At 44.8% G+C, this 27,298-nt stretch overlaps 2 protein-coding genes across 13 annotated transcripts in view; one reads left to right on the forward strand and one right to left on the reverse strand.

Moving 5' to 3' along the window:
- LOC129479212 (serine palmitoyltransferase 1-like) overlaps positions 1-11,156 on the reverse strand; it is a 79,101-nt gene extending 67,945 nt beyond the window's left edge. For 8 of the 12 annotated variants that reach the window (XR_008656605.2, XR_010120022.1, XM_063636257.1 and 5 more), the window contains exons 1-3: positions 11,036-11,156; positions 8,147-8,254; positions 4,389-4,483 (exon numbers count right to left, since the gene is read on the reverse strand). Coding sequence is in view for 9 of the 12 variants with exons in the window: in XM_063636257.1 (XP_063492327.1) it covers positions 4,389-4,483; positions 8,147-8,254; positions 11,036-11,092 (260 nt within the window). In the remaining 3 variants the exon portion in view is untranslated. The remainder of the gene's footprint in view (positions 1-4,388; positions 4,484-8,146; positions 8,255-11,035) is intronic. The other 4 variants (XR_010120021.1, XM_063636259.1, XM_063636258.1 and 1 more) reach the window with 2 other exon arrangements.
- Positions 1-27,298, forward strand: part of LOC129478496 (isoleucine--tRNA ligase, cytoplasmic-like) — a 216,281-nt gene that overhangs the window by 121,881 nt on the left and 67,102 nt on the right. The gene's annotated exons all lie outside the window — the stretch shown is intronic.

Genomic DNA, 27,298 nt, shown 5'->3' on the forward strand with positions numbered 1-27,298 from the left:
CAGCCGCCGCCCTGCCTGGGAAGTGAGGAGCACCTCTGCCCAGCCGCCGCCCTGTCTGGGAAGTAAGGAGCGCCTCTGCCTGGCCGCCGTCCTGTCTGCGAAGTGAGGAGCGCCTCTGCCCGGCCTCCTCACCGTCTGGGAAATGAGGAGCGCCTCTGCCCGGCTGCTCCACTGTCTGGGAAGTGAGGAGCACCTCTGCCTGGCCACTGCACCGTCTGGGCAGTGAGGAGCGCCTCTGCCCGGCCCCCGCCCTATCTGGGAATCGACGAGCGCCTCTGCCCGGTCGCCTTACAGTCTGGGGAGTGAGGAGCGCCTCTGCCCGGGCCCTGCCCCGTCTGGGCAGTGAGGAGTGCCTCTGCCAGGCCGCCGCCCTGTCTGGGAAGTGAGGAGCGCCTCTGCCCGGCTGCCGTCCTGTCTGCAAAGCGAGGAGTGCCTCTGCCCGGCCCCCTTACAATCTGGGAAGTGAGGGGCGCCTCTGCCCGACCACCGCCCTGTCTGGGAAGTGAGGAGCGCCTCTGCCCAGCTGCCCACCGTCTGGGAATTGAGGAGGAGCACCGCCTCTGCCCGGCCTCCACCCCATCTGGGAAGTGACGAGTACCTCTGCCCGGCCGCCTCACGGTCTGGGAAGCGAGGAGCGCCTCTGCCCAGCCGCCGCCCTGCCTGGGAAGTGAGGAGCACCTCTGCCCAGCCGCCGCCCTGTCTGGGAAGTAAGGAGCGCCTCTGCCTGGCCGCCGTCCTGTCTGCGAAGTGAGGAGTGCCTCTGCCCGGCCTCCTCACCGTCTGGGAAATGAGGAGCGCCTCTGCCTGGCCGCCGTCCTGTCTGCGAAGTGAGGAGTGCCTCTGCCCGGCCTCCTCACCGTCTGGGAAGTGAGGAGCGCCTCTGCCCAGCCGCCGCCCTATCTGGGAATCGACGAGCGCCTCTGCCCGGTCGCCTTACAGTCTGGGGAGTGAGGAGCGCCTCTGCCCGGGTCCTGCCCCGTCTGGGCAGTGAGGAGTGCCTCTGCCAGGCCGCCGCCCTGTCTGGGAAGTGAGGAGCGCCTCTGCCCGGCTGCCGTCCTGTCTGCAAAGCGAGGAGTGCCTCTGCCCGGCCCCCTTACAGTCTGGGAAGTGAGGAGCGCTTCTGCCTGACCACCGCCCTGTCTGGGAAGTGAGGAGGAGCACCGCCTCTGCCCGGCTGCCGTCCTGTCTGCAAAGCGAGGAGTGCCTCTGCCCGGCCCCCTTACAATCTGGGAAGTGAGGCGCGCTTCTGCCTGACCACCGCCCTGTCTGGGAAGTGAGGAGCGCCTCTGCCCAGCTGCCCACCGTCTGGGAATTGAGGAGGAGCACCGCCTCTGCCCGGCCTCCACCCCATCTGGGAAGTGACGAGTACCTCTGCCCGGCCGCCTCACGGTCTGGGAAGCGAGGAGCGCCTCTGCCCAGCCGCCGCCCTGCCTGGGAAGTGAGGAGCACCTCTGCCCAGCCGCCGCCCTGTCTGGGAAGTAAGGAGCGCCTCTGCCTGGCCGCCGTCCTGTCTGCAAAGTGAGGAGTGCCTCTGCCCGGCCTCCTCACCGTCTGGGAAATGAGGAGCGCCTCTGCCTGGCCGCCGTCCTGTCTGCGAAGTGAGGAGTGCCTCTGCCCGGCCTCCTCACCGTCTGGGAAGTGAGGAGCGCTTCTGCCCAGCCGCCGCCCTGTGTGGAAAGTGAGAAGCACCTCTGCCCGGCCCCCTCACCGTTTGTAAGGGAGGAGCGCCTCTGCCAAGCCCCTGCACCGTCTGGGAAGTCAGAAGCGCCTTGCCCGGCCCCCTCACCATCTGGGAAGTGAGGAGCGTTCTCTGCCCGGCTGCTGTGCAACCTTCCAAGTGTGAAGTGACAGCCTTGTGTGGGATCTCTCTGCCCTCCCCAAGTCTGCATTTTCGACATTAGAGTTTACTTTTTAATTAAAAAAAAAGGAGATCGAGATCATTCTGGCCAACATGGTGAAACTCTGTCTCTACTGAAAATACAAAAATTAGGCGGGCATGGTGGCCCGTGCCTGTAGTCCCAGCTACTCGGGAGGCTGAGGCAGGAGAATGGCTTGAACCTGGGAGGTGGAGGGTGCAGTGAGCCGAGATCGCACCACTGCACTCCAGCCTGGTGACAGAGCAAGACTCCGTCTCAAAAAAAAAAAAAGTAAGACATGGCAAACTGCAGTGCCACCCAGCCTGCCCCTGCTGTCTCCACACCTGCTGAGACTCCCTGCCCCTGGCCACCTACACTTCACAGATCCCAGCTCCTCGTCCTACTCTGATTCGGCCCACGGTGCTGTTGGGCCCCTCATTTTGCCCGTCCCTCCACACCTTCTCCCACACCAAGAATTGAGTAAAATTTGATATCCATAATTCCTAACTCTTCCCTGGCTCTTCCCACTGACCTTGCCCCCATTTTGGGGGTTCCACCTAATGAGAAAGGAGGCTGCTGTCATTCAGCTGCGTTTCAGTGCCTCTGACCTCTGACCCCTGCCCCACACCTCCTAGCCCCACATCTTTCTCCTTCCAGCCTCCCCTCAGAAGGGAGCCTCCTACACCCACATGTGTGCATTCCTCTCCTCCTCTTTCCTCCCCCGCTCCTCTTCCAGCAACTTTACTATAGAAAACAAAAGACCCAAGTATGCAAGCAATATATGCCATGTAAATGGGTAGTGAGATTAAGCATCAGCAAGATACCAAGCCTCCTAAATTAATCCATAAATTCAACACACTTCTAATAAAAAACCCAAATGCAATTTTTTGGTCAAATATGATCACCTAAACCTAAACTCACAGTGAAGAAGGGTCAAGAATAGCCTAGACAATTTTGAAGAACACGGAGGTAGAAAGACACTCTAATCAACGTTTATTATAAAGCCGTGGTATATACGAATGAGTCTCTGGTATATGGGGATACGAATATATCCAATGAATAAAAATAAAAGCCAGAAATAGAACCTTTAGAAGGGAATCTGGCTTACCAAAGAAGGGAAATTTCCAAGCAGTAGGTAAATACTGGATTATTCAACTAATAATGCTGAGACAACTGACCATCATATGGAAAACAATCAAATTAGACCTTTAGGGTAGGAAACGATTCCCTAAGACTTCAAAAGACCAAACTATAAAAGATTGGTAAGTTTGGGCCAGGCGCGGCAGCTCACGCCTGTAATCGCAGCACTTTGGGAGGCCGAGGTGGGAGGATCACAAAGTCAGGAGATCGAGACCATCCTGGCTAACACGGTGAAACCCCGTCTCTACTAAAAATACAAAAAATTAGCCGGGCATGGCAGCGTGCGCCTGTAGTCCCAGGTACTCAGGAGGCTGAGGCAGGAGAATGGCGTGAACCCGGGAGGCGGAGCTTGCAGTGAGCCGAGATGGCGCCACTGCACTCCAGACTGGGCGACAGAGCGAGACTCTGTCTCAAAAAAAAAAAAAAAAAAAGACTGGTAGGTTTGATTTCAGAATATATAAAACTTTTATAAGACTAAAGAGATGTACAGAAGTAAAGAATAGAAGCTCCTCTTCGAACAGATCAGAATCAGAACAATAATACTCAGGAAAATATCTCCTATCACATTTTAAAATAAACTAAATATTTTTATGGCAACAGGCATATATGGTAAAATTATAAATATAAGCAAAGAAAAGACAATCACCAACTTCAAGACAGTGGTTATGTGTTTGAGAGGCAAGAGTAAGTGACGGGATGTGAAGGAATTTCTTAAGATGCATTTGTAATATTGTGTTTACCTGTAAAAGTAAGTTTGAATTAAAAATAGCAAAATGTTAACACCAATTAATTCTGGGTGGTAGGTATATAGGTGTCTGGTATCAACTTTCTGTATTCTTCATGTATTTCTTAATTAATGAAAATACATACAACATAGCAAAGACAGCCAAGAGAACGAAAAGTAAGAAATAGATGAGACACTAGAAGCAAGGAGGAAAGAGGCATAAGTGAGCGGTAGCTCCATAATTCATACTGTGGGGATCAACAGGTGTTGCCTGTAGTTGATGAATCCACGAATGGTAGTTAAGCATACCACAGTCTCTAGAATTACGAGGGTAACGTGCGACAGATTTAAAATCAGAAAATAACCAGATGGGTAAAAAGCAGGAGTCTGTTGCTTTTCATTTTAAGTGTTCGACCATTTGAAATATTAACACGTGTGCATTCTTGGAAAAAAGGGCAAACATCAATGCTTAAATTGGAGATTTTAAAAAATGCCTGTATCATCCCTAGAATAAATTTTTTAAAATCAGGAGCTTAAAGCTGTTACTCCTGGGAACTTCAAAATGTTTTGTTTCAGATAAAAAAGGACTACTACATATAAAGCACTATAGACTGCAGGTTACTACAAGAAGCCAAATACAAGTACTTCAGGTAGCAAAATCAATTTACCCTGAAACGATGTTGTAGTTGAGAGCAGGATGGTCTTTTGGGACAGGAGGAACAAGAGGTTCTGGCTGCCACTCTTCAATCAGTTCTTCTTTTTCCTACAGGAAAAAAAAGAACTAAAATACAATGCAGTGCTAATATTATCAATTATTAGTGTCTCTGCAACTTCAGTATTTCTTACTACTCTAATTCTACTAACTATTCTCAAGTTCACTGTCGCTCTTATTCAAGCTTATGTCTTCGCACTATTAGTAAGTCTTTGTTTGCGTAATACATAATGACCCACCAGACACATGCCTACCATATAGTTGTACCTAGCCCTTGACCACTAACAGGAGCTCTCTCGGCTCTCCTAATAACACCCGGCCTAACCACCGGATTTCACTTTAATTCTACCACTCTTTTAACTTTAGGCCTACTAACCAACACACTGACTATATATCAATGATGACGTGATATTGTCCGAGAAAGTACATTCCAAGGCCACCACACAGCAATTGTCCAAAAAGGCCTCCGATACCGGATGCTCCTATCATCTCAGAAGTATTCTTCCTCGCCGGTTTTTTATGGGCATTCTATCACTCCAGTTTAGCACCAACCCCAGAATTGGGAGGACATTGACCCCCAACAGGTATTCTTCCCCTGAACCCTTTAGAAGTACCTCTCCTAAATACGTCTGCATTACTTGCATCAGGAGTTTCAATTACTTGAGCCCATCACAGCCTAACAGAAGGTAACCAAAAACAAACAATTCAAGCACTACTTACCACAATCCTCTTAGGAGTCTATTTCACCCTTCTACAAATCTCAGAATCTTTCGAGGCCCCCTTTATTATCTCTGATGGAATCTACAGCTCAACATCCTTTATAGCCACAGGCTTTCATGGACTTCATGTTATTATTGGATCAACGATTCTCACCATCTGCCTTCTCTGCCAATTAAAATTTCATTTTAGGCCGGGCATGGTGGCTCATCCCTGTAATCCCAGCACTTTGGGAGGCCGAGGTGGGCAGATCACCTGAGGTCGGGAGTTCGAGACCAGCCTGACTAACATGGAGAAACCCCGTCTCTACTAAAAATACAAAATTTGCTGGGGTGGTGGCACATGCCTATAATCCCAGCTACTCGGGAAGGCCGAGGCAGGAGAATCGCTTGAACCTGGGGGGCGGAGGCTGCGGTGAGGTGAGATTGCGCCACTGCACTCCAGCCTGGGCAACAAGAGCGAAACTCTGTCTTAAAAAAAAAAAAAAAAAAAAAAAATTCATTTGACATCCAACCACCATTTTGGCTTTGAAGACGCCACCTGATATTGACACTTTGTAGATGTCGTATGACTATTCCCATGTGTCTCTATCTACTGGTGAGGGTCCTACTACTCTTTTAGTATAAGCAGTACCACTGACTTCCAATCAACTGGTTTCGACAAAGTCTGAAAAAGAGTAATTAACCTAGCACTAGCCCTAATAACTGACACCTTATTAACTCTATTATTAGTAGTAATTACATTTTGACTCGCATAAGTTAATACTTACATAGAAAAATCCAGCCCTTATGAATGTAGATTTGATCCATTAACCTCTACCCGCCTCCTCTCCTCCATAAAATTCTTTCTAATAGCCATCACATTTCTCCTATTCGATTAGAAATCGCCCTATTCCTACCCCTGCCATGAGCCCTTCAAACAAATAACCTTATACTAATAATCAGTACAGCCCTTCTACTAATTACCATTCTAATCCTAGGCCTAATTTATGAATGAACCCAAAAAGGATTACACTGAGTTGAACTGGTAAATAGTTTAAATTCAATGATTTCGACTCATTAGATTATGATAGACCATATTTACCAAATGCCATTTATTTATATTAACATTATATTAGCATAGACCATAGCACTGCTGGGAGTACTAATCTATCGATCCCACCTAATACCATCTCTATTATGCCTAGAAGGCATCATACTATCAATATTTATCATAAATACGCTCATAACTTTAAACATGCATTTCACTCTAGGATTCATAATACCCATTATCCTCTTAGTATCTGCTGCCTGCAAAGCCGCAGTAGGCCTTGCTTTCCTAGTCCCGATCTCCAACGCATACGGCCTAGACTACGTACAAAATCTAAGTTTACTCCAATGCCAAAAATTATTATTCCAACAATTATACTGTTACGACATAACTCTCCAAAAACTCTATAGTCTGAATATAGCTACTCATAGCCTATTCATCAGCCTCATTACCCTACTATTTTTTAATCAACCAAACAATAATTCATCTAACTTCTCATTAACTTTTTCTTCTGACCCATTGACGTCACCTCTTCTAATCCAAACAGCCTGACTACTACCTCTTATAATCCTAGCAGGCCAACATCACCTGTCTAATGAATCACCCCTACGGAAAAAAACTCCGTATTTCCAAATTAGTTTTCCTACAAATTTTTTAAATTACAGCATTTACAGCCACAGAACTGGTCATACTTTACATTCTTTTCGAAGCTACACTCATCCCTACCCTAATCATTATTACCTGCTGAGGTAACCAAGCAGAATGCCTAATGCAAGCTCATACTTATTTTACACACTAGTAGGATCCCTTCCCTTACTTATTACACTCATCCACACCCGAAATAGCTCAGGTTCACTAAATATCCTAATAATAATGTTTACTAATCAAGAACTATTAAACTTCTGATCTAACAACCTTATATGACTAGCATGTATTATGGCTTTTATAGTAAAAATACCCCTATATGGACTTCACCTATGACTCCCTAAAGCTCACATAGACGCCTCTATTGCCAGCTCAATAGTACTTACAGCAGTACTACTAAAACTAGGCGGCTACGGTATCATATGACTTACCCTCATCCTCAGCCCCCTAATAGAATATATATCCTACCCCTTCCTCATACTATCCTTATGAAGAACAGTTATAACAAGCTCTATTTGTCCAAGACAAACTGATTTAAAAGCGCTTATCGCTTATTCCTCCGTAAGCCACATAGCACTTGTTACTATAGCTATCCTTATTCAAACCCCCTGAAGCTTTTCAGGCGCAGTCGCTTTACTTCGACGTTGGCAATATCAAAATGGCCTGTTGCAACGCAAAAGTCACAGTGAATACACTGCTAGAAATACCATGTCTAGTTGTGGCTAGAATAAAAACAGAATCACTTGTGAGTTTTCTGCACTTACCACCCTCACCTCTTTCCTTATCACTAGAGCTAGAGGCTCTTTTCCATGTAGTTTTGTGAGTGACTTGACAATTTATGAAAATTTAACTTCTATGCTCAGAATTTTTTTTTCTTTACCATACACAACACATCAAAATTCGATTTGAGGTGGGTACGAGTAGGATTCTTTTCTACTCTGACTCTCCTTTAAGAAGACCACAGGGGAAACGTTATCCCACACTTCAGAAACAGTTGTGCTATTCTGCAGCAACTCACACAACACTCATATGAATATTCAAACTCCAGTAGTTGCCCATGCTTCCCTCTAACCATCTATTTGCAAGACTGCTGTTTACTCCTAGCAAAGTATCCAAGACCATAATACGGTCTTCATTTGGGTACTGACTTTATTTCCAGATTTCCCCATATTTTGCCTACCCTAATATTTCATTCCCCTTGATTTCCTTACATTACAGAAAATGCTTTAACACACGTAGTTGAGCCACCACAAATCCTTTCTGGAAAGACATAGCAACGATAATCACATACCCAATAATGAAAGCAGAGATTTAATTTCATACCTTGACTGTAAGATCAGATCGTTCTTGTAATTTGTAAGTCTTAGAGAAAAGAAGTCTGATTATCCAGAGTATCAGAATCCCTTCCAAAATAAGATGGTAAGTAGGAGCCTAAGAGTGAGTCAAAAACAAGAAATGAAACATACACTTCTAACACCTGCACATAAAATTTACTACACCTGCATATACTGCCTCCTATGACTTTTAGCCTATTCTTAACAATTGACTTTCGAAGCTCCCTTAATTTCTATTCATTCCTTTCCCCATTTCTAATAGCAGGCAATTTCTTCCTCACATGAAAAACCCCTAATATTTTTAGCTTTTAAAACTTCTTTGGGAATAAAAACTAAAATTGAAAAAATAAAATCTAGGCCGGGCGTGGTGGCTCACAGTTGTAATCCCAGCACTTTGGGAGGCCGAGGTGGACAGATCACCTGAGGTCGGGAGTTTGAGACCAGCCTGACCAACATGGAGAAACCCTGTCTCTACTAAAAATACAAAATTAGCTGGGTGTGGTGGCGCATACCTGTAATCCCAGCTACTTGGGAGGCTGAGGCAGGAGAATCGCTCGAACCCAGGAGGTGGAGGTTGTGGTGAGCTGAGATCACACCATTGCACTCCAGCCTGGGCAACAGGAGCAAAACTCTGTCTCAAATAAATAAATAAATAAAATCTAACACAGAATCCCAATATTTAAAACAATATCAACTATTGGATTGTTTAATTTCAGTGGGTATTTTTTTGGGTACACGATACAAGACTACTCAGATTCTACATTCAACGTGCATAGGATTTGGGAGTAAGAAGTTTACCTTTATGATGAATTTTAAAATTTGCTCATCCCCCTAAATACAATTCATTTATGAATAAGTCTAAATACCCTTTTAGTTTTCTCAACAGTTGGAGTCTAGCAAGCAAACATCTGCCCGAGCCACCAGTTAAGAGCCCACTGCAAAAAGAAATCGCTCTAAGAAAAGTTGAGAAACTCTTTGTCTAGGGAATTCATAAAAATCACAAACACCACTTCTTTTCCTTCCCAGGAAATGTTACATACAGGAGTTCTCCCAAGTCTCACTGCTGGACAGTTTCGGGGAATGAGAAGTTACACTACTGTCAGTCTTCAAAAAGGGGGCACTCAACATTTAACAGAAAATAATCCATTTCTTTAAAAAATCATTTGTAAAAAAGATCATTCAATTTTAGTGGCTCATTTTAGGTCACTATAATTAACCTAATACTGGGCATCACTTAATACATGAGCATAAGACAGAGCCACATCTGCTGTCTCTGCTATGTTTCAAGATAAAATTCCCAGTATGTCCTGCAATAGAAGACACTGTCATTACCCCTACCAGCAGATGGTGATATTAAGTTTGGTGATATTAAATCATCAAAAGTAACGTGAAATTCACTTGAAATGAATGTAAGCTCTATAAGCACAGGGACTTCTGCCTATTTGTTCACCGCACTATCCCTAGCATCTAGATCTGTGTGGTCCAATGTGGAAAGTCACTAAGTTACATGTGGCTACTTAAGTTAAATTAAAAATTCAGTTGCAGCTGCGTGTGGTAGCTCATGCCTGTAATCCCAGCACTTTGGGAGGCCAAAGCAGGAGGACTGCTTGAGGCCAGGAGTTCAAGGCCAGGCTGGGCAACATAGCAAGTCCCCCACCTCTATTAAAAAAAAAAAAAAAAAAAAAGTTTAGTTGGGCGTGGTGGTATGTGGTCCCAGCTACACGGAAGTCTGAGGTGGGAGGATCGCTTGAGTCGGGAGGTCAAAGCAGCAGTGAGCTGATCGCACTACTGCACTCTAGCCTGGGCGACAGAGTGAAATCCTGTCTTTAAAAAACAAAATAAAATAAAATAGAATAAGTTACTCAGTGCCCAATGAATAGCTCTGCAAGACAGCACGGGGAATCTCAGTTATTAAATGAATGAACACTAAGACTGACATTCTGGTTTCTTGTTATCTTACGTATCTGAAATAACTAGGCTTCAAAAAACTCTTAACTATTCTTCCTTTAAAAGTCTACGGCCAGGTGCAGTGGCTCACGCCTGTAATCCCAGCACTTTGGGAGGCCGAGGCGGGCGGATCACCTGAGGTCGGGAGTTTGAGACCAGTCTGACCAACATGCAGAAACCCCGTCTCTACTAAAAATACAAAATTAGCCGGGCATGGTGGCAGATGCCTGTAATGTCAGCTACTTGGGAAGTTGAGGCGGGAGAATCGCTTAAACCCGGGAGGCGGAGGTTGTGGTGAGCCGAGATCACGCCCTTGCATTCCAGCTTGAGCAACAACAGCGAAACTCCGTCTCAAGATAAATAAATAAATAAATAAATAAATAAATATCGACTAAACTACTTGTATCTTTATAAGATAGAAAACTGATGTACGCAGAAGAATGACAAACTATTTCTTATTCACAAACCCTAAATCACTTGGTTTCTTTTCGACAAAAACAGACAAACTCCAATTTATTACAATTTTATTCACCAACGAACTGTACCGTTGTTCCAAAGAACTGACTTCCTTAGGACCTTCCCAGACGAAGGTTTTCCACTCATTTTCACCACTCCGTTTTATCGTCCGTCTAAACTCTGGTTTTTGTAGATCTGTCTCCTGCGGCCCCTTACACGTGTTCCTTTCCGGAGCCTCCAGGGGACCCGGAGCATAAGAACTCAAACCGAGACCCTCGGTGCCGGCCCCCGCCCGTTCCTCCCTACACTCGACCGCTGGGACTAGAAGCTCCCGGCAGGCCTTCCGGCAAGAGACGCCGAGTCTGGGCGTGGCCGAGCCAGTCCCGCCGAGGTCTCAGGCCACAAATCCACACGCGCCCTCCCACCCTCCCCAGGCCCGGGTGTGGTCGCGGACCGCTCATGGCGCGGAGCCCACCTCGTAGAGCGCCTGTACCATCTCCACCAGGACCCACTGCTCCGTGGCGGTCGCCATAGTTAGCCGCTTCCTTCCGGAAGGCGGGTCACAAGCACGTCCTAAAAGTGCGCGTCGCTGCTCAGTGTCGTCATCACCTCCGCAGAGGGCGGGGCGGCGGAGCCCTGGGCACCGCCTACTCGCACTTGCACACCGGTTGACGCGAGGCTGGGCGGGGTCGGGTGGGACGCCGCAGTTTTTCCAGGAATTGTTTACCTTGTGTCCATTACCCGCCCTGCTGGATTCACGATGGAGAAAGTAGTAACGAACGGGCCTTACACTTGGTCATCAGCTGGGCGCAGAGAGTTAAAATGATTGCAATACGTTTACTTTCTTTTTTTTTTTTTTTTTTGGAGACGGAGTTTCGCTTTTGTTGCCCAGGCTGGAGTGCAATGGCGCGATCGCGGCTCACCGCCACCTCCGCCTCCCGGGTTCAAGCGATTCTCCCGCCGCAGCCTCCCGAGTAGCTGGGATTACAGGCGTGCGCCACCACGCCTGGGTAATTTTGTATTTTTAGGAGAGACGGGGTTTCTCCATGTTGGTCAGGCTGGTCTCAAACTCCCGACCTCAGGTGATCCGCCTGCCTCGGCCTCCCAAAGTGCTGGGATTAGAGGCGTGAGCCACCGCGCCTGGCCAATACGTTTACGTTTAGTAGCATAAGTAATCCAGGAATGCATTATCATTAAGAAATGCATAATTATGCACAAAAATAGCCAACCCATATAGCACTTCCTGTTTGTCGGACATAGGCCAAGGCTCTGCAGGTATTAAATCATATAGCAGTTTGGTGCAGAACCTTTTAGAGCCTTCCAATGCATATGCAAACAGTATGCACGCGCACATACTTAATTGGATTGGATTTCTTAACTATAATTGAGATCATAGGGACAATACTTTTCTACAACTTAACTTTTTTTCTTATGTCTTTTTCTAGCATTTTTTTTTCCCGTCTGATATATCTCTTGTATTTAATGGCTGAAGACTTTCATGGAATAATTTATGTATATTCATCGTTCCATTTTATTTAAACGTTTCCCTGTTGGTGAATACTTATGTTGTTCGCACCTTTCCCCTATTACAAATAATGCTGCCGTAACTGTCGATGTTCCTTGTGTGTATATCTTTCTGGGCATGTTGGAGTTTTTCTGACCAGTTTCTTCAACATGGAACATATCTAAAGACTATGCACGTTATTAATTTTGGTAAGTACTGCCAAAATGGCTCAACCACTTAAAATAATTTGAAAGTTCTTCCATGCTCTAGTCCATGATGGATATTATCAATCTTTTAAAAAAATTTGCCAGTTCAATGGAGGTAAAATGATACCTCACTAACCTTTATTATTGATGCTTCTGGTTACTCATGAGGTTGTGCAGCTTCTTATGTTTATTGGCATTTATAGACTGTATGATCGCCAATTCATCTTCTTAATCCATTTTTCTATTGGTTATTTTTGCTTTCTTATGGATTTGTAGGAACTCTATACATCCTGAATATCTTACATTTTTCTGTTTCATATGTGAAAAATATTTTTGCTCAGTTTCCACCTAGTTGTTTCTGCTCTTTCATCATACTTTAATTTTAAATCTTACGTGGTGCTTCAGTCTGTTCTTTTTTTTGCCTCGGGACCCGCATATTGCTTAGAAAGGCCTTCTTCACCACATCTGTGGTTTCCAACCATTCTTGCAGCAGTTTGTTGTTATTTGCAATTAGCTCTTTACTCTGGAAACTATATTTGTGTATAATGAGAGTTAAGGGACTTAATTATGTTTTTTTCTAAAGGAATAACGATTTTTTGAGTGCCATTCATTTGAGTAATCCTGACTTTCCCCAGTATTCTGAAATGGTACCAGTGCTATTGATACAGGAGCTAAAAACAAATTATTTAGGCAGATAGGGTAAGAGAGTTCTCAGCAGAGCTTCTTTCTGAACAAAAAGCAACCCCAAAATTATTTCTTCTTTGACAAAGAGCAGCCTGAAAAATTGAGCTACAAACATAGGTAAGCAAGCTGGCAGTGCACGGGAGAATGCTGGCAGTTGTGCCAATAGAAAAGGACTACCTGGAAGCCAGGTATGTTCAACATGGAGACCCCATCTTCCATTTTCTTTGTCACCACGTGTACAGTGAAGGAACAGGCAACATGGCATCAGCCAGGTAGAGAAGCCATCTGCATAATAAAATATTACGGTGGGAAGGCCAGCTTCTTCATGCACTATGCAAATGGCACACCCGGTCCAACCAATCTTTCATTCCCTATGTAAATCAAACACCGCTTCCTCAAGCTCATCTATAAAACCCTGTGCATTTCGCCGCAGAACTGGCAACCCATTTTCTCTGGGACCCCTTTCTCTGCACAGAGAGCTCTTCTCTTTCGTTTGCCTATTAAACTTCTGCTCTTAACCTCACTGTGGTGTGTCGCGTCCTAGTTTTCCGTGGCTGTGGGACAATGAACCTCAGGTATTACCCCAGATAACGATGCCGCTACACTATGTGCTACATTTCCACATAAGCTGGCGATATGGAGCCCGTGTCAGTGCTCTGCCCACAGTCCTGTGCTTGCGTGCGTTTCCTCCCCCAGGTGCTTTCCTTCCGGCAGCCACGCCTGCATTTCTCAGAGGACCCCCTTGAAGGCTGCCATTCCCACATTTCCTGCTCTCCTGGAGAGTTGGAAGTATCTGAGAACGTGTCTTCTCCTGGGCAGTACTTACCAGTGTGGATTACTGATGGTAGCTGGAATATAAATATTGCAGCTTCCTTGCCCCACTTAGCAAGACAACTCTGGGAGGTGAGCTTCACCATACTCTGCAATTCTGAGTCAATGGTACTATCTGTAAATTCTTTTACATACTCATCAAAAGGCACGTCTTTGTGGCAGCTTCTATAAGAGAACGCAGCTGCCATGTAGAAAGATCATGTGAGAACCACATAGAAGGGGAAAGAGATGACTAAGAGGCCCCAGCTGCCCCAGCCCCTGGCTGTTTGAGTCTTACTAGTCCAGGTACCAGACGTGTGAGGGATGACACCTTCAAGGTGGCTCCAGTTCCAGCCACCATCTGGTTACCACCACTGAGAGACCCTGAGTGAGGTATGCCTAGCTAAGCCCAGATGACATCCAAATGTGTGGGCAAAAACAAACGATCGTTGTTGTTCTAAGCCACTGTTCTGGGATTGTTATATTTTGGGGTAAATGGAAGGAATACACTGTGGGACTTTGCTTGATTTGGAACTTTTGCTTGGCCTCTGCATCAGTTTCCTAGGGCTGCTGTAACACACGGTCACAAACTGGGTGCCTTGAAACAGCAGAAATTTATTCTCTCACACGTCTGGAGGCCAGATGTACAAAATTAAGGTGTTGACAGGGCTATACCCCCTCCAAAGGCTCTGGGGGAGAAGCCTTTTTTTGCCTCCTCCAGCGAGAGCCTTAACTTAGTTACATCTGTAAAGAACCTTTTTCCAAACAGACCATGTTGCCAGGTTCTAATCCCTGATTCGAATGTTAACATGTCTTTTTGGGCTCTACCATTTAACCTACTGTAGTCCAACCTCTGGCCTTCCAAATTCACATCTGCCTCACGTGCAAAATACATTCATTCCATCTCAACATCTCCAAAAGTCTTAACTCTCACCTAAATATCATACAAATTAATTCAAAGAGTCTCGATGTGTTTCCAAGTATTCGATTTATTAACTGTTCTCAGGAGTATTAGTTCTCATTCAGGTATTGATTTTCTGTAAATTCTTGGTAATATCTGGGTACACATTTTTAATTTTTATTTGCATTTATTTTATGCTGAATTTCTTCTCTGGCCATAAGTTTCCGTTTCTTTGGTCTCTTCTGAGATATCCTTTTATTCTCTGCAAACTCCTCTTCTGGTTTAGGAACAATTTTTTTTCAGTAAGGGTCTGTTCAAAGGGACACTCGTGTGTGGGTTAACCTGACCACGAGCTCTGCAAGTACAGTTGGACCGTACATCTCAGGGGGCTTTGTTCCCCCAGGATAAGCTCAAGGACCAGCCAATCTGCAGCTAAACCCTTGAGTTCAGCAGGACTCTCTGCATTGTTAAGCATGTGCAGCGAACATTCGGCTCTCTTTTTAGGTCATCGACCCTCTGTCCAGCCCCATTATATGGCCTAGACACACTCACCATCTCCACCCTGGTAATGATGGAGAGGCACACATTGCTTCTGTAAGGTGACATCTTTCACATACATGCTGGCTTTTTGTATATACATACCCTGATGGCCTGGGCCGTTTCTTGGATGTTCCTAAACTGAATACAAAGATTTGAACCACTGGATTTGCATAATTTTGTGGGGTGTTCTGGGTCAAGTGAATAGAGAACTGTTTTCACAGATCTCAGGCTGCTCAAAAGGACCAGCTGTGTGTGCTTTTCCTTTTTTTGGAGTCTTGCTCTGTCGCCCAGGCTGGAGTGTAGTGGTGCAAGTGTAGTGGTGCAATCTCGGCTCACTGCAACTTCCGCCTCCTGGGTTCAAGTGATTGTCATGCCTCAGCCTCCCCAGTAGCTGGGATTACAGGAGTGCACCACTATGCCCAGCTAATTTTTGTATTTTTAGTAGACATGGGGTTTCATGTTGGCCAGGCTGGTCTCGAACTCCTGACCTCAAGTGATCCACCTGCCTCGGCCTCCCTCCTCACGCTGGGATTACAGGCATGAGCCACTGTGCCTGGCCCTATGTGTGCTTTTTGATGTTTGACTTCTCCTGTTGATGTTTCTTCAAATGCTGTATGTTTTATCTCAGCCTTTCCCCAGAGGATTGTTTCTTTTATTATAATTGAGTGATCCTCTTTGTCCCATTTCATGTTTGTATCTTGGAGTCTGGTTTGTGTGATGTTTGTAGTTCTGTACCTCCTTTTGTTAGATTGATCTGTTGACCTGTTACCTTGAAAATTTTCCGGAATGTGAAAAGTATACATCCAGTTTTTTTTTTTTTTTTTTTTTTTTTGAGATGGAGTCTTGCTGTGTTGCCCAGGCTGGAGTGCAGTGGCACGATCTCGGCTCACTGCAAGCTCCGCCTCCCAGGTTCACGCCATTCTCCTGCCTCAGGCTCCCGAGTAGCTGGGACTACAGGCGCCCGCCACCATGCCCGGCTAATTTTTTCTATTTTTAGTAGAGACGGGGTTTCACCGTGTTAGCTAGGATGGTCTCGATCTCCTGACCTCGTGATCTGCCCGCCTCGGCCTCTCAAAAGTGCTGGGATTACAGGCGTGAGCCACCACGCCTGGCCTACATCCAGTTTATTTTTACCCACATTTACATGCATCAATAAGGATACATCTCAAAGTCACTGTGCTGATGGAAAAAGCATATTGTCAGATGATATGATCTATTTATATGTGTGTATAAAATGTTAAGTGCATGTAACAATATAGCATGTACCTATGTGTATATATTATACATATAGGTATTATGGATAGTAAAGATCAACATTTTTCATTTATTCTACTGGATACCAGTGACGTTTTTTCAAGCTGAAGAACTGTGTCTTTCTTCAGTTCTAGAAGAATTTTTTTCAAGTTTTTTTTTTTTTTTTTTTTTACTATTTCCTCCTCATTATTTATGTTCTTTCTTTTAAAAAAAAAACTCCTGTTTCTGGAAGGAAATATTTGCAAAGCCTGTATCTAATAACGACTTAACATCCAGAATATATAAAAACAACTCCTACAGTTTAACAACAGCAGCAACAAACAACTCAGTTCAAAAATGGGCAGAAGACTTGAATAGACATTTCTGCAAAGAAGATATACAAATGGCCAAGAAGCACATGAAAAGATGCTTAATGCCACTGACTTATACACTTAAAAATGATAAAAATGGTAAACTTTATATATATGTATATTTTATAACAATAAAAATTCCCTTTTCTTTAAATATATGTATATATTTATCTTCTATGTAAATTAACTTTTTCCAACATTTTCAATTTTTATCCGTTGTTTCATTTTGGCAAGATTCCTGGCTAGTACACTGATTTTATCTTTAGTTGTGTCTGTTTACCCCATCAGATCAGTCTTTTAGACTTTCATTTCAGCTTTAATTTCAGTTTATCCATTCATTCATTCACTCATATTCAGCACTTACTCTCTTAGGCACTGGAGATGTAGAAATGCATAAAATCATGTTTGACTCCTGGGAACTTAGAACCTAGTGGGTAGTTGACAATAAACAGATAAAGAACTAAATACTTAAGTTAATGTCATGAAATGCTATGAAGAAAGCGAAAGTGTATATGGAGATAAAGAATTACAGATAGTGGACAAGGAAGGCCTCTCCAAAGAGATACTGTTGGAACAGAACTATTTTTAAAGGAAAGGAATGAAATTGAACGTTTGGTGAAAGAGTGAGCTAAGAAGGCAGAAGACCAAGTGCAAATGTTTTGAGGTGGGAAAATGCGGGTGAGGCAGGAGTGTGTGAGTGACGCAGCTGCGAAAGTCCTGACTTAGGCTCAGTGGTGGTGATGGTGAGGTGAGAAGTCATCATACCTGAGACATCAGTGAAAGACAGGATTGGCTGCTGTAGGATGAGAGCAAAAGGGGGATCAAGGGTGCCCCCAGGTCTTTAGCCTGAACCCTAAGTGAATGCAATGACCATTTTTGAAGGTGGAGAGATTAAATGAGGAACAAGTTTGGGAGTGGATGTTACATACCCAAATGGAAAAGTCCCACAGGCAGCAGGATTCTTGGATCTGCAGTTCAGAGGAAGGATTGGGAATAGAAATGTCAAGTGGATAGTCTAGTGACCAGGTGACATTTTGCCAGAAGAGGCATGAAGATCCTGCCTTGGAGTACTCCTTACCAGGCATGTTGATTATATTTACTTTAAAAATGTCTTCTGTTTTCCTGAATAACTATATTTCTTAGCTGTCTTTTTAAAATTTAATTTAATTTTTTTTAAATTTGAGATGGAGTTTCACTCTGTCGCCAGGCTGGAGTGCAGTGGCGCAATCTTGGCTCATGGCAACCTCCGCCTTCTGGGTTCAAGCGATTCTCCTGCCTCAGCCTCCCGAGTAGCTGGGACTACAGGCACGTGCCACCACGCCCGGCTAATTTTTTGCATTTTTAGTAGTGACAGGGTTTCACCATGTTAGCCAGAATAGTCTCAAACTCCTGACCTCATGATCTGCCCACCTCGGCCTCCCAAAGTGCTGGGATTATAGGCGTGAGCCACTGCGCCAGCCTTATTTTAATTTTTTTTTTAAGAGACAGGATCTTTCTGTTACGTAGGCTGGAGTGCAGTGGTGCAATCATAGCTCCCTGAAATGCAGTGGTGTGATCACAGCTCACTGCAGCCTTGAACTCCTGGCCTCAAGCAATCCTCCTGCCTCTGCCTCCCAAGTAGCTGGGACTAGAGGTGTGTGTACCACCATGACTGGCTAACTTTTTTATTTTTTATAGAAACAAGGTCTCGTCAAAGAGGCTGGTCTCAAACTCCTGGCCTTAAGCAAGCCTCCTGCCTTGGCCTCCCAAAGCACTGGGATTGCAGGTGTGAGCCACCACACTCATCCTAGATATCATTTCTACTTGATCATATTAGATATCAATTTCTAGTTACTGTATTTGGGGGAAAAAAAAGCAGAATTTTAAACATTCTAAAATTTTAGCTTTTTCCTGCTGTGGACTATTCCCCCCAAGAGAGACTGAATCCATGAATGTTAATATAGTGTCAGACTTACGATAGTCTCTAGAAAGAATTTATTTAAGCTCATCAAAAATCCATTTACTTTATATATCTAGAGTGTCCTAGCTGTTAAACATAAATGGTCATTGAGAGTCACCACAGAATTGAGGAAAGCCTCTAGGATGACAGATCAATCCCAAACAAAGAGTAAAAAGAACTTGGTAATATTGGCTCATTGTGACAAATATTGTGACAAATGTGCCATCCTAATGCAAGCTGTTAATACTAGGAGAAACTGGGTGTGGGGTAGAGAAGAACTCTTTGTACTACCTTTGTAATTTTTCTGTAAGGTTAAAGCTATTCTAAAAAAACTTATTTAAAAAAAGAACTTGGAGAAGCAGAGTTAATGCACAGGGCAGAAGGAAAAACATAACATTAATATTTTCAGGGACAACAGAAGAATATATTGTATTCAGGAGAAAACAGCCATATGGTGTATAAAAGAACATTTAGATAAGAAAGAGCTTTTGGGGCTGGACGTGGTGGCTCACGCCTATAATCCCAGCACTTTGGGAAGCTGAGGCAGGTGGATCGCTTGAGCTCAGGAGTTTGAGACCAGCCTTGGTAACACGGTAAAACTCTGTCTTTACAAAAAATACAAAAATTAGCTGGAGACGGTGGTGTGTGCCGGTAGTCCCAGCTACTTGGGAGGCCCAGGTGGGAGGATCACTTGAGCCCTAGAAATCGAGACTGCAGTGAGCTGTGATCATGCCACTGCACTCCAGCCTGGGTTACAGAATGAGATCCCGTTCCAAAAGAAAAAAAAAAAAAAGAAAGGGAAAAAAAACTAACACCGAAATTTCTTTAAGTCTCTCATAAATCTACAGTATTTTGGGATACATGTAGTTTTGAATACACACCCTTGACTCCATTCCTTAAACTTTTCCTTAGATGCCTCTTAAGTGCCTTCAATTCATCATGAGTTTTTCCAGTTTAGGGGTATAAAACTGAGTCATTCAGACTAAGTTTAAAATAATTTGTAGTATCCACTGGTGCATTTCCCCCTTTGCATCAGAGCCTCACTCCCATTCCCATCCCTTGTTCTTCGGGATACTCACTCTGATGTGTTTGAGTAGACTTGTAGGTTTGCAAGACATGCAGTGGCCATTCAGTGTCCCAATTAGTCATGTAAAACTTAAAAAGTGAGGTTCAGTCCACCCCAAGATAGCTCTAGTCCTGTGGCCTAACAAAGCCATTGAAGACCCTAGTTCCTTTGAGATCCTTGCTCTGCTACCTACCAGAATATTAACTTCCATTTAAGACCAATATCAAGATCATTTGAAGGCCAACATTCCTCATTGGTTATAAGACATCAGTCAACGGTCACCAGTTCTGTATGACTGCATTTACGCCCAGGCCAAGAGAGACTGGTTTCCTGAGGTTTTTCTTAAAAGCAAGTAACCAGCTTTCTCAGAGACTCTCAGAGCCCTGCTCAAATCTCAGAGGTTCAAACTGGCTTAGCTCTGCCCATCTCTGAATCAACCAGTGTAGAAAAAGGAAGGAATGACCCTAACAAGGTCCCCCTTGGAGCTGAAATCTATCACTTAGATGGCACCATTGCTACCTAATGGGAAGGACAGAGTGAATATTGGGAGTCACAATCCTCTAAAGCCACCTCACTGTCTCCCCTACTTTATTTTGCTTTCCTCCAATTCATACAACACGGCAACCATCTGGCTGTGTAATGCATCATTTGCAACCCTTCCGTGGTATGGTAGCTAGTCTTCAAAGATGGCGCTCCCACTTAGTTATACCATCTAGTATTCAGCCTTGAATTTGGGTTGTGTCAGTATTTGCTTTTGACCAATAGAGTATAGTGGAAATGATGCCATGTGACTTCCAAAAGCAGATAATGAAAAAACCTTACTGTCTCTGCCTGAGACTCTAGGAACACTCTTTTTTGAGGATATCCCCTCTAGGAAACCAGTCCCCATACTATGAGGTGCCCCAGCCGTAGGAAGGAGCCATGTTTAGGCACAGTGGTTGACAGCCCCAGCTGTGCTCCCAGCAGCAGCTGGCATCAATCACCAGCCAGGTCAGTGAACCACCCTGGACATCCTGCCCAGCTGAGCATTTGGATGACTGCAGCCCTCAGCAGAGCGTTCAGATGACTTCCTCGACTGACACCCTGTGTGAGACCTCAAGTGAGAACCATCCAGCTGAGCACAGTCAACCTACAGGACTGGGATAGATAATACTAAATTGTTGCTATTACATTGTTGCTTCATGCCATTAAGTTTTGGCATAAAGCAATAGTTTAATATTATCTATCCCAGTCCTGGGATAAAACACCCTCTGAGAACTCTAACTTTAGAATGGCATAAAACTCCCTCTTAGAAATCTGCACTGCTTTGTTTCATGTGATGAAACCTAAGGATGTTATTGTGTATGAATGGACTAACATCTGCCTTCTCCATAGACCAAAGATTGGAGCTGGGACTATATATACATACATATATATATATTTTTGTTTGTTTGTTTGAGAGGGCGTCTCACTGTCACCCAGCCTGGAGTGCAATGGTGTGATCTCGGCTCACTGCAACCTCCGCCTCCTGGGTTCAAGCGATTCTCCTTCCTCAGCCTCCTGAGTAGCTGGGACTACAGGCACTTGCCACCACACCTGGCTAATTTTTGTATTTTTAGTGGAGATGCGGTTTCACCATGTTGGCCAGGCTGGTCTGGAACTCCTGACCTCAAGCAATTCACCTGCTTTGGCCTCCCAAAGTGCTGGGATTCCAGTCGTGAGCCACTGCGCCCAGTGGGGACAATATTTTTGTTACTGTATTCTCAAATATCTAGAAGATAATAAAGAATTATTAAATAAATGAGTGCCTGTGTTTTGCTCCCTTAACTCCACCCATACCTCTCTATGATAAACACACATGTCATTTAAAAAAGTTATTTTGGACCCTAAGTCCTGAAAATGTTCAACGGGGTGGTCTTAGATTGCCTGTAAACTAAATTCCATTTTGCTTAAATGGGAGCTTATTTTACGCTTGGAGAAATTTACAAGTTTCAGTTCAGGATACTACAAATAAGCAATTTATGATAATACAGAATCATCTTCCAAACCTTGCATTACTATGTCACACACTTTTTAAAAAGTCTAGATTGACATGATTAGGTGACCCTCCCTTAAAGATGAACTAAGTTGATTGTCTGACTGATGTATTTCAATAATATGCCCAACTGCTCGTGCTTAGGGATGACCCAGCGAGGAGGTTTTTTGGGGAATTAAATCTTAGTATTGGCCGGGCGCGGTGGCTCACGCCCGTAATCCCAACACTTTGGGAGGCTGAGGCAGACGGATCACGAGGTCGGAATTTCGAGACCAGACTGGCCAACATAGTGAAATCCCATCTCTACTAAAAATACAAAAATTAGCCAGGCATGGTGGCCTGCGCCTGTAGTCCCAGCTACGCGGGAGGCTGAGGCAGGAGAATTGCTTGAACCTGGGAGGTGGAGGTTGTGATGAGCTGAGATCATGCCACTGCACTCCAGCCTGGGTGACAGAGCGGGACTCCATGTCAAAAAAATAAAATAAAATAAAATAAAATTCTAGTGTTGGAGGAGGTCTTGAAAGCTAGAGTCTTTGGTAGTGGGCAAATATTCTACACATAGATGTTAAAAACAGTATTTTCATACTCTTATAAAAAAAAAGTGGAAACATCATTCAAAGTTATGGCTTGCTGTTAGGAATGTTTCTCCTACACATACTATCTGTGTGACCTTGGGTGGGTTGTATAACCTCTCTGGACCTAGTTTCTTCAACTGTCAAATAGAGACAAGACTGAGGATTGGGCGAATTAGTACTTGCAATGTGCTGAGGATGGGGCTGGCCCTAAGTGCTGTCTAACTGCTGGCTTTTTATTCCAGTGTCCTATCACGGCAGCAGGATCTCGATGCACAGTCACTAAAAACATGGTGTTCAAGGTCTAAACCCAGACTCCATGGTTTAACCAGCTCTAAGATCTTTGACACATTATTTAACTTCTCTAAACCTCTGTTTTCTCATCCATGAAATGGGGATATTAATATCTACCTGACAAAATGAGGATTGGATGAAATCAAGCTGTGGCTGTTAGCACCTGGCACACTGTACCTCCCCTGCACCGGTATGGCTCCTGAGATGCTTTGGCCACCTACAAGCCATTGTCCAGGAATGCCAGGCCAGAGCCTGTATGACTGTTGGGCAGGAAGGACCTTAGGAAGCCATCAAGTTCAAGTTCAGTCATTTTTCAGAAACAAGAAACCACGGCCTGAGGGAGAGGGGATGAAGTCATTTGTTTGAAGGCACCCACTAGTTAGAGACAGAGACAAGTAGAACCCATGTTGTAAATGAAAACAATCATGTATAGCTGTGTTCTATGATAACATCTACATTTCCACTGTGTTACTTTGCAGTAGCATAGTGCCTTTTATTCTAGAATTTGGAAACATTTCCTGTTATCCTGCTGTTACTCAATGGGATACAGAGAAGCAGGCATACACTTGTCCCATTCACCAGTCCCCCTTACCCCTTGTCTTTTAGGAACGTTGTCACAGACAATGGGTCCTCTGTGGTAGAGGAGCTCTGCACACTGGGGGACCTCTGCCCCTTGGGGCCTGGGGCAGGGGCTGCCGGGGCCAGGAGTCCTGGCTTCTTTCAAATGACTGTATCGGTTTTTCATGAAAATTAGTCACTTAAAAATCAGCACTCTTTAATACTACTATTCTGCATCTAAAGAGAGTATCTACAAAGAGTGTCAACGGCGGAATCTGATACATATTTGGAATGTGGAAAATGGTCCTAGTGCCTCACCTTCCTTGGAGGCTCATTGAGCCAAACCTGGAGATGGGGTCATGAGCCACCCCTGAGTGACCCCCCCCAAGGGAGCTGGGCTGCTCCAGGACCTGACACGCCTCTCTGGGGCGGCTGGGGCAACTCACCGCCGCAGCAAAGTCCTAGAGCTCTGTCTCTCACGTGAGAAGCTGTTGGTTAGTGTGGCTGCTGCTGAACCGGGCATTGCAGCAGACCCTGACGCCCTGTCGCTGGATCAACCCAGACCCGCTCTGGTTCTGCCAGGGAAATCCCCTCCATCTCCCAAAATAACAGAATCTCACCCCCTTTTCAAGCCTGAATGCCACTTTATTTTTACAAAGAAAACAAAATTTCACCTACATCTAATTTCCACAACAAATAAAATAAATCTAGTTTCCTATGGAATGAAAAGAGTGAAGATTCACACGAAGTCCAAGGAGACAAATTTAACAATTAAACTGCTTATAGAGCACTTTAATCATGAATTTGAACTGCTAAAATGAATACATGTAAGAGGAAAAAAAAATCCCATTTCCATGTTTAACTCTGCTGGCCACACCAGACAGAACAGTAAACCTAAAGTAACTAGGCCCTTGGGCCTCAGTGAAAGGAAATTTGATTTTGAGGTGACCTTCCGATCCTGCAGGGTCTGTGCTTAGGGTCAGGGGAGAGCCAGAGGCTGCAGGAGGGGTTAGGAGCTTGGGTTTAAATTCCTTGACTGTGTCCCCTGCTTTCTCTCCTTGCCACACAGCAACAGAGCAGAACTCGCCTCCAGGGCCATTGCGGGGAACAAAGGAGATGGCACCTAGTGAGTACTTAGGACCACGCCTGGCACATAGGCCTTTGCTATTATTATGATGTCCGAGAAGAATCCTAATGTTTCAAAATGAAAATTTCCCACAAAAAAATCCCTCTGCATTTTAAACTTCATTTTGCTCTCTGTTAATCTGATTTTCAACATAGTCATGGTACTTCTGATTTTTGAGTACCTGTCACATTTTGGGCTTGATGACAGGAGATTTTTCGTAGCTCATCTCCATTACTCCTCACAACAAAGAATAACTTCACAGGGTGCATAGGGTTTCAGACTAGGAGAGTAGAACTGTGAGCTGTATTGGTCAGGGACACTGTCCTGGAGTAGATAAGTCTCAAGCTGGGGCATTTGGGAGGTGGAAGGTGACTGAGAAGCACTGGGTAGCGGGCTGGCAGAGGAAGCTTTCCAGGGGAAGGGAATGGCCTGGGCAAAGGCGTGGAGGCAGGCAGGGGTAGGGCACCATTTACCTGCTCAGCCAGGCCCCCTTCCCCAGGGAAGAAATCAGAGCTCCTCAGATCTGCCAGTGGTCTCTGAATGCCACTGATAAATTCAGTTGCCCAGGTGTCTCCTATTCTTGTTCTGCTGGCTGAGATGGGTGACTTGGCCTGAAATGCAGAAAGTAGCTTTTCAAAGGCCTTTAGCATTTCCATTTTAACATGACTTACACACATGCTCAATGGAGTCTTTACAGATTTTATGCATTAGAATACATTACCTATATATTCATATATCTACACACACCTACATATATTTACATACTCATATGTGTGAGTGTATATATACATAGATATCAATATTCTGTTGGTGCACTACTATGAGTATCTTCAGGGTAATAAAATATCCTGATATAAGAAGGTTTTGCCTTAATATCTCTGTCTCTTCTTTCTTCCATCTCTCCTTTCTTTCCTCTCCTTCCCATCTAATACATTTCTTTGTTAGGTGAAGGCCCTGGGCATGAAATAATTGAGTCAATCCTCCTTGTTAGATTGTCAAGGATCATGGGGCTCTGGACCCAGCTTGGGTTCCAGATGTGGCGTGAGCATGGAGGAAGAGAGAATTAAAACTGGGTTCTCTTGAGAGGGTTCACATTTAGGGGAGCCGGGCTGGGGAAGGAGGCCACAGCCAGCAGAAAGCACGGGAGAAGCAATATAACCCAAGACCAGTGAGATGGATTTGGCCTCAAGTCTTAGCTTTAAGGCTCTCAGCACATTAAAAAATCCCTCTGTTCTTTTGGTTTACTCATCTGTACAATGGGGATGGATAATCATGAAGATAGAATGGTTTAATAAGAAGCATCTAGCAGGAAGTAATAGATAGTAATGACCGGCAGGTGCTGTCATCATTAGACAAGTTCCAGATGGAATGGGGACAGGAGGGTAGGGAGCCTTTGCCAGGATGCCAGATGGTGAGTTCAGAACCAGCTCAGGGAGTGACTTTGTCCTGGTGACCCTGCAAGATCCCCAGCCAAGATAGGACCAGACATGCCCACATATGGCTTCATCAGGTCGCCTGGGATGAAGAAAGCATTCACACATCACCTGAACAAAAAACGGCCGGTGGATGAGACAAAAGGAGCCTGGAGCAGGTTTATGATTTCAGCTCCCTTCTTCCTTCCTGTCAGCCAGCGTTTGAAGAAACGAGTCTACCCTTTAGCACAGTTCACCTTGACACCAGGAACAAGTGTGCTCATCCTGAGCCCCTTGGTGCCTATCCACCCCCATGTGCCTGGTGCTCCTTCCTTGGGGACGTCAGGTGAGTCATTCTACCATTCTTGACCTCAGTGTCCTGCTCTGTACATGAAGGGGGTTTGCCTGTATGCTCACTGAATGCTGAGAGTCCCCCACCAGCTCACCTCTGCGGCCTTCACAGGGCCTGGTCTCCATGGCTGAGCCCTGGGACTGGTTGAAATGAATTGCATCTACCTGAGAAGATGAGGTAGAGTCAGCCAAGTGTAAGATAGGCAGAGGGCACCATGACAGCCCATAATGCACTGCCGTGTTGATGGTCCAGTTGGGAGGGTCTCACAGAGGGGTTCAAGAGAGGGGATGTGGGACCAGGGGTGAGCCGAGGGAAGCCTGACGGTGGTCTATACTCCTCACAAGCCTTATCAGTCCTCTGCCCCACTCCTACCAATGCGTAATTTGGAGTTGTACAGACATGGTCCAGCCCCTATGCAGATGGAGCCCTGAAGCCCCTCCTTTACCCAGAGTCCAGACTGAGTTGGAACCTATGAAAGGAAATTAAAATTTGGGACCCCAAACTCATATAGCCAAAGGGAAAAGTCAAGCTGGGAACTGGGTCACACAAACCTGCCTCTCCCTTTTGTTTCCTAAATAAAATGTCTACAAGATAAAAAAGCTACATGCCTCCACCATATTTTGCCCGCAAGGAAATTCCTAGTGAGCTGTTAACATTTCACCATGGCAGTGTAAATTCATAGCTTATCATTACAGACGCAGTCACCCCTGGCCCACCAGACACAAATGCATATGGGATTGCTCCCCTGCTCCATTTTGTCTAAGTTATCTTATGTAAAATGCAGATTCCCTGCATTTTTCCTCTGCCCCATTTGTCTATGTCATCTTATGTGAAAAATGCAGATTCACTGAGTCAGACAAAAAGGCATGAATGACTTATTTTTCTCTACTAGCCTCTTACATGAAAATTGTGTACTTCACAATATCTTACCCTTTCCCCTTTAAATTTGGAGCCCTCAAAATCATCTTCGGAGAAAGGCACAGACCTGTCTCCCAGGCGCATCCTTAACTTTGGCAAATAAACCTCCTAAAATGATTGAGACTTGCCTCGTCATTTTTCTCAATTGACAACCCCATTAGATTTTTAACACAAAACTCCACTGTACTTTGTGTTTGAAACCTCAAGCTCCCAAACGTAGTGGCTGGTTATTTATGTC

The sequence above is a fragment of the Symphalangus syndactylus genome, chromosome 3 (genome assembly GCF_028878055.3).
Source record: "Symphalangus syndactylus isolate Jambi chromosome 3, NHGRI_mSymSyn1-v2.1_pri, whole genome shotgun sequence".
NCBI classification, from domain to species: Eukaryota; Metazoa; Chordata; class Mammalia; order Primates; family Hylobatidae; genus Symphalangus; species Symphalangus syndactylus.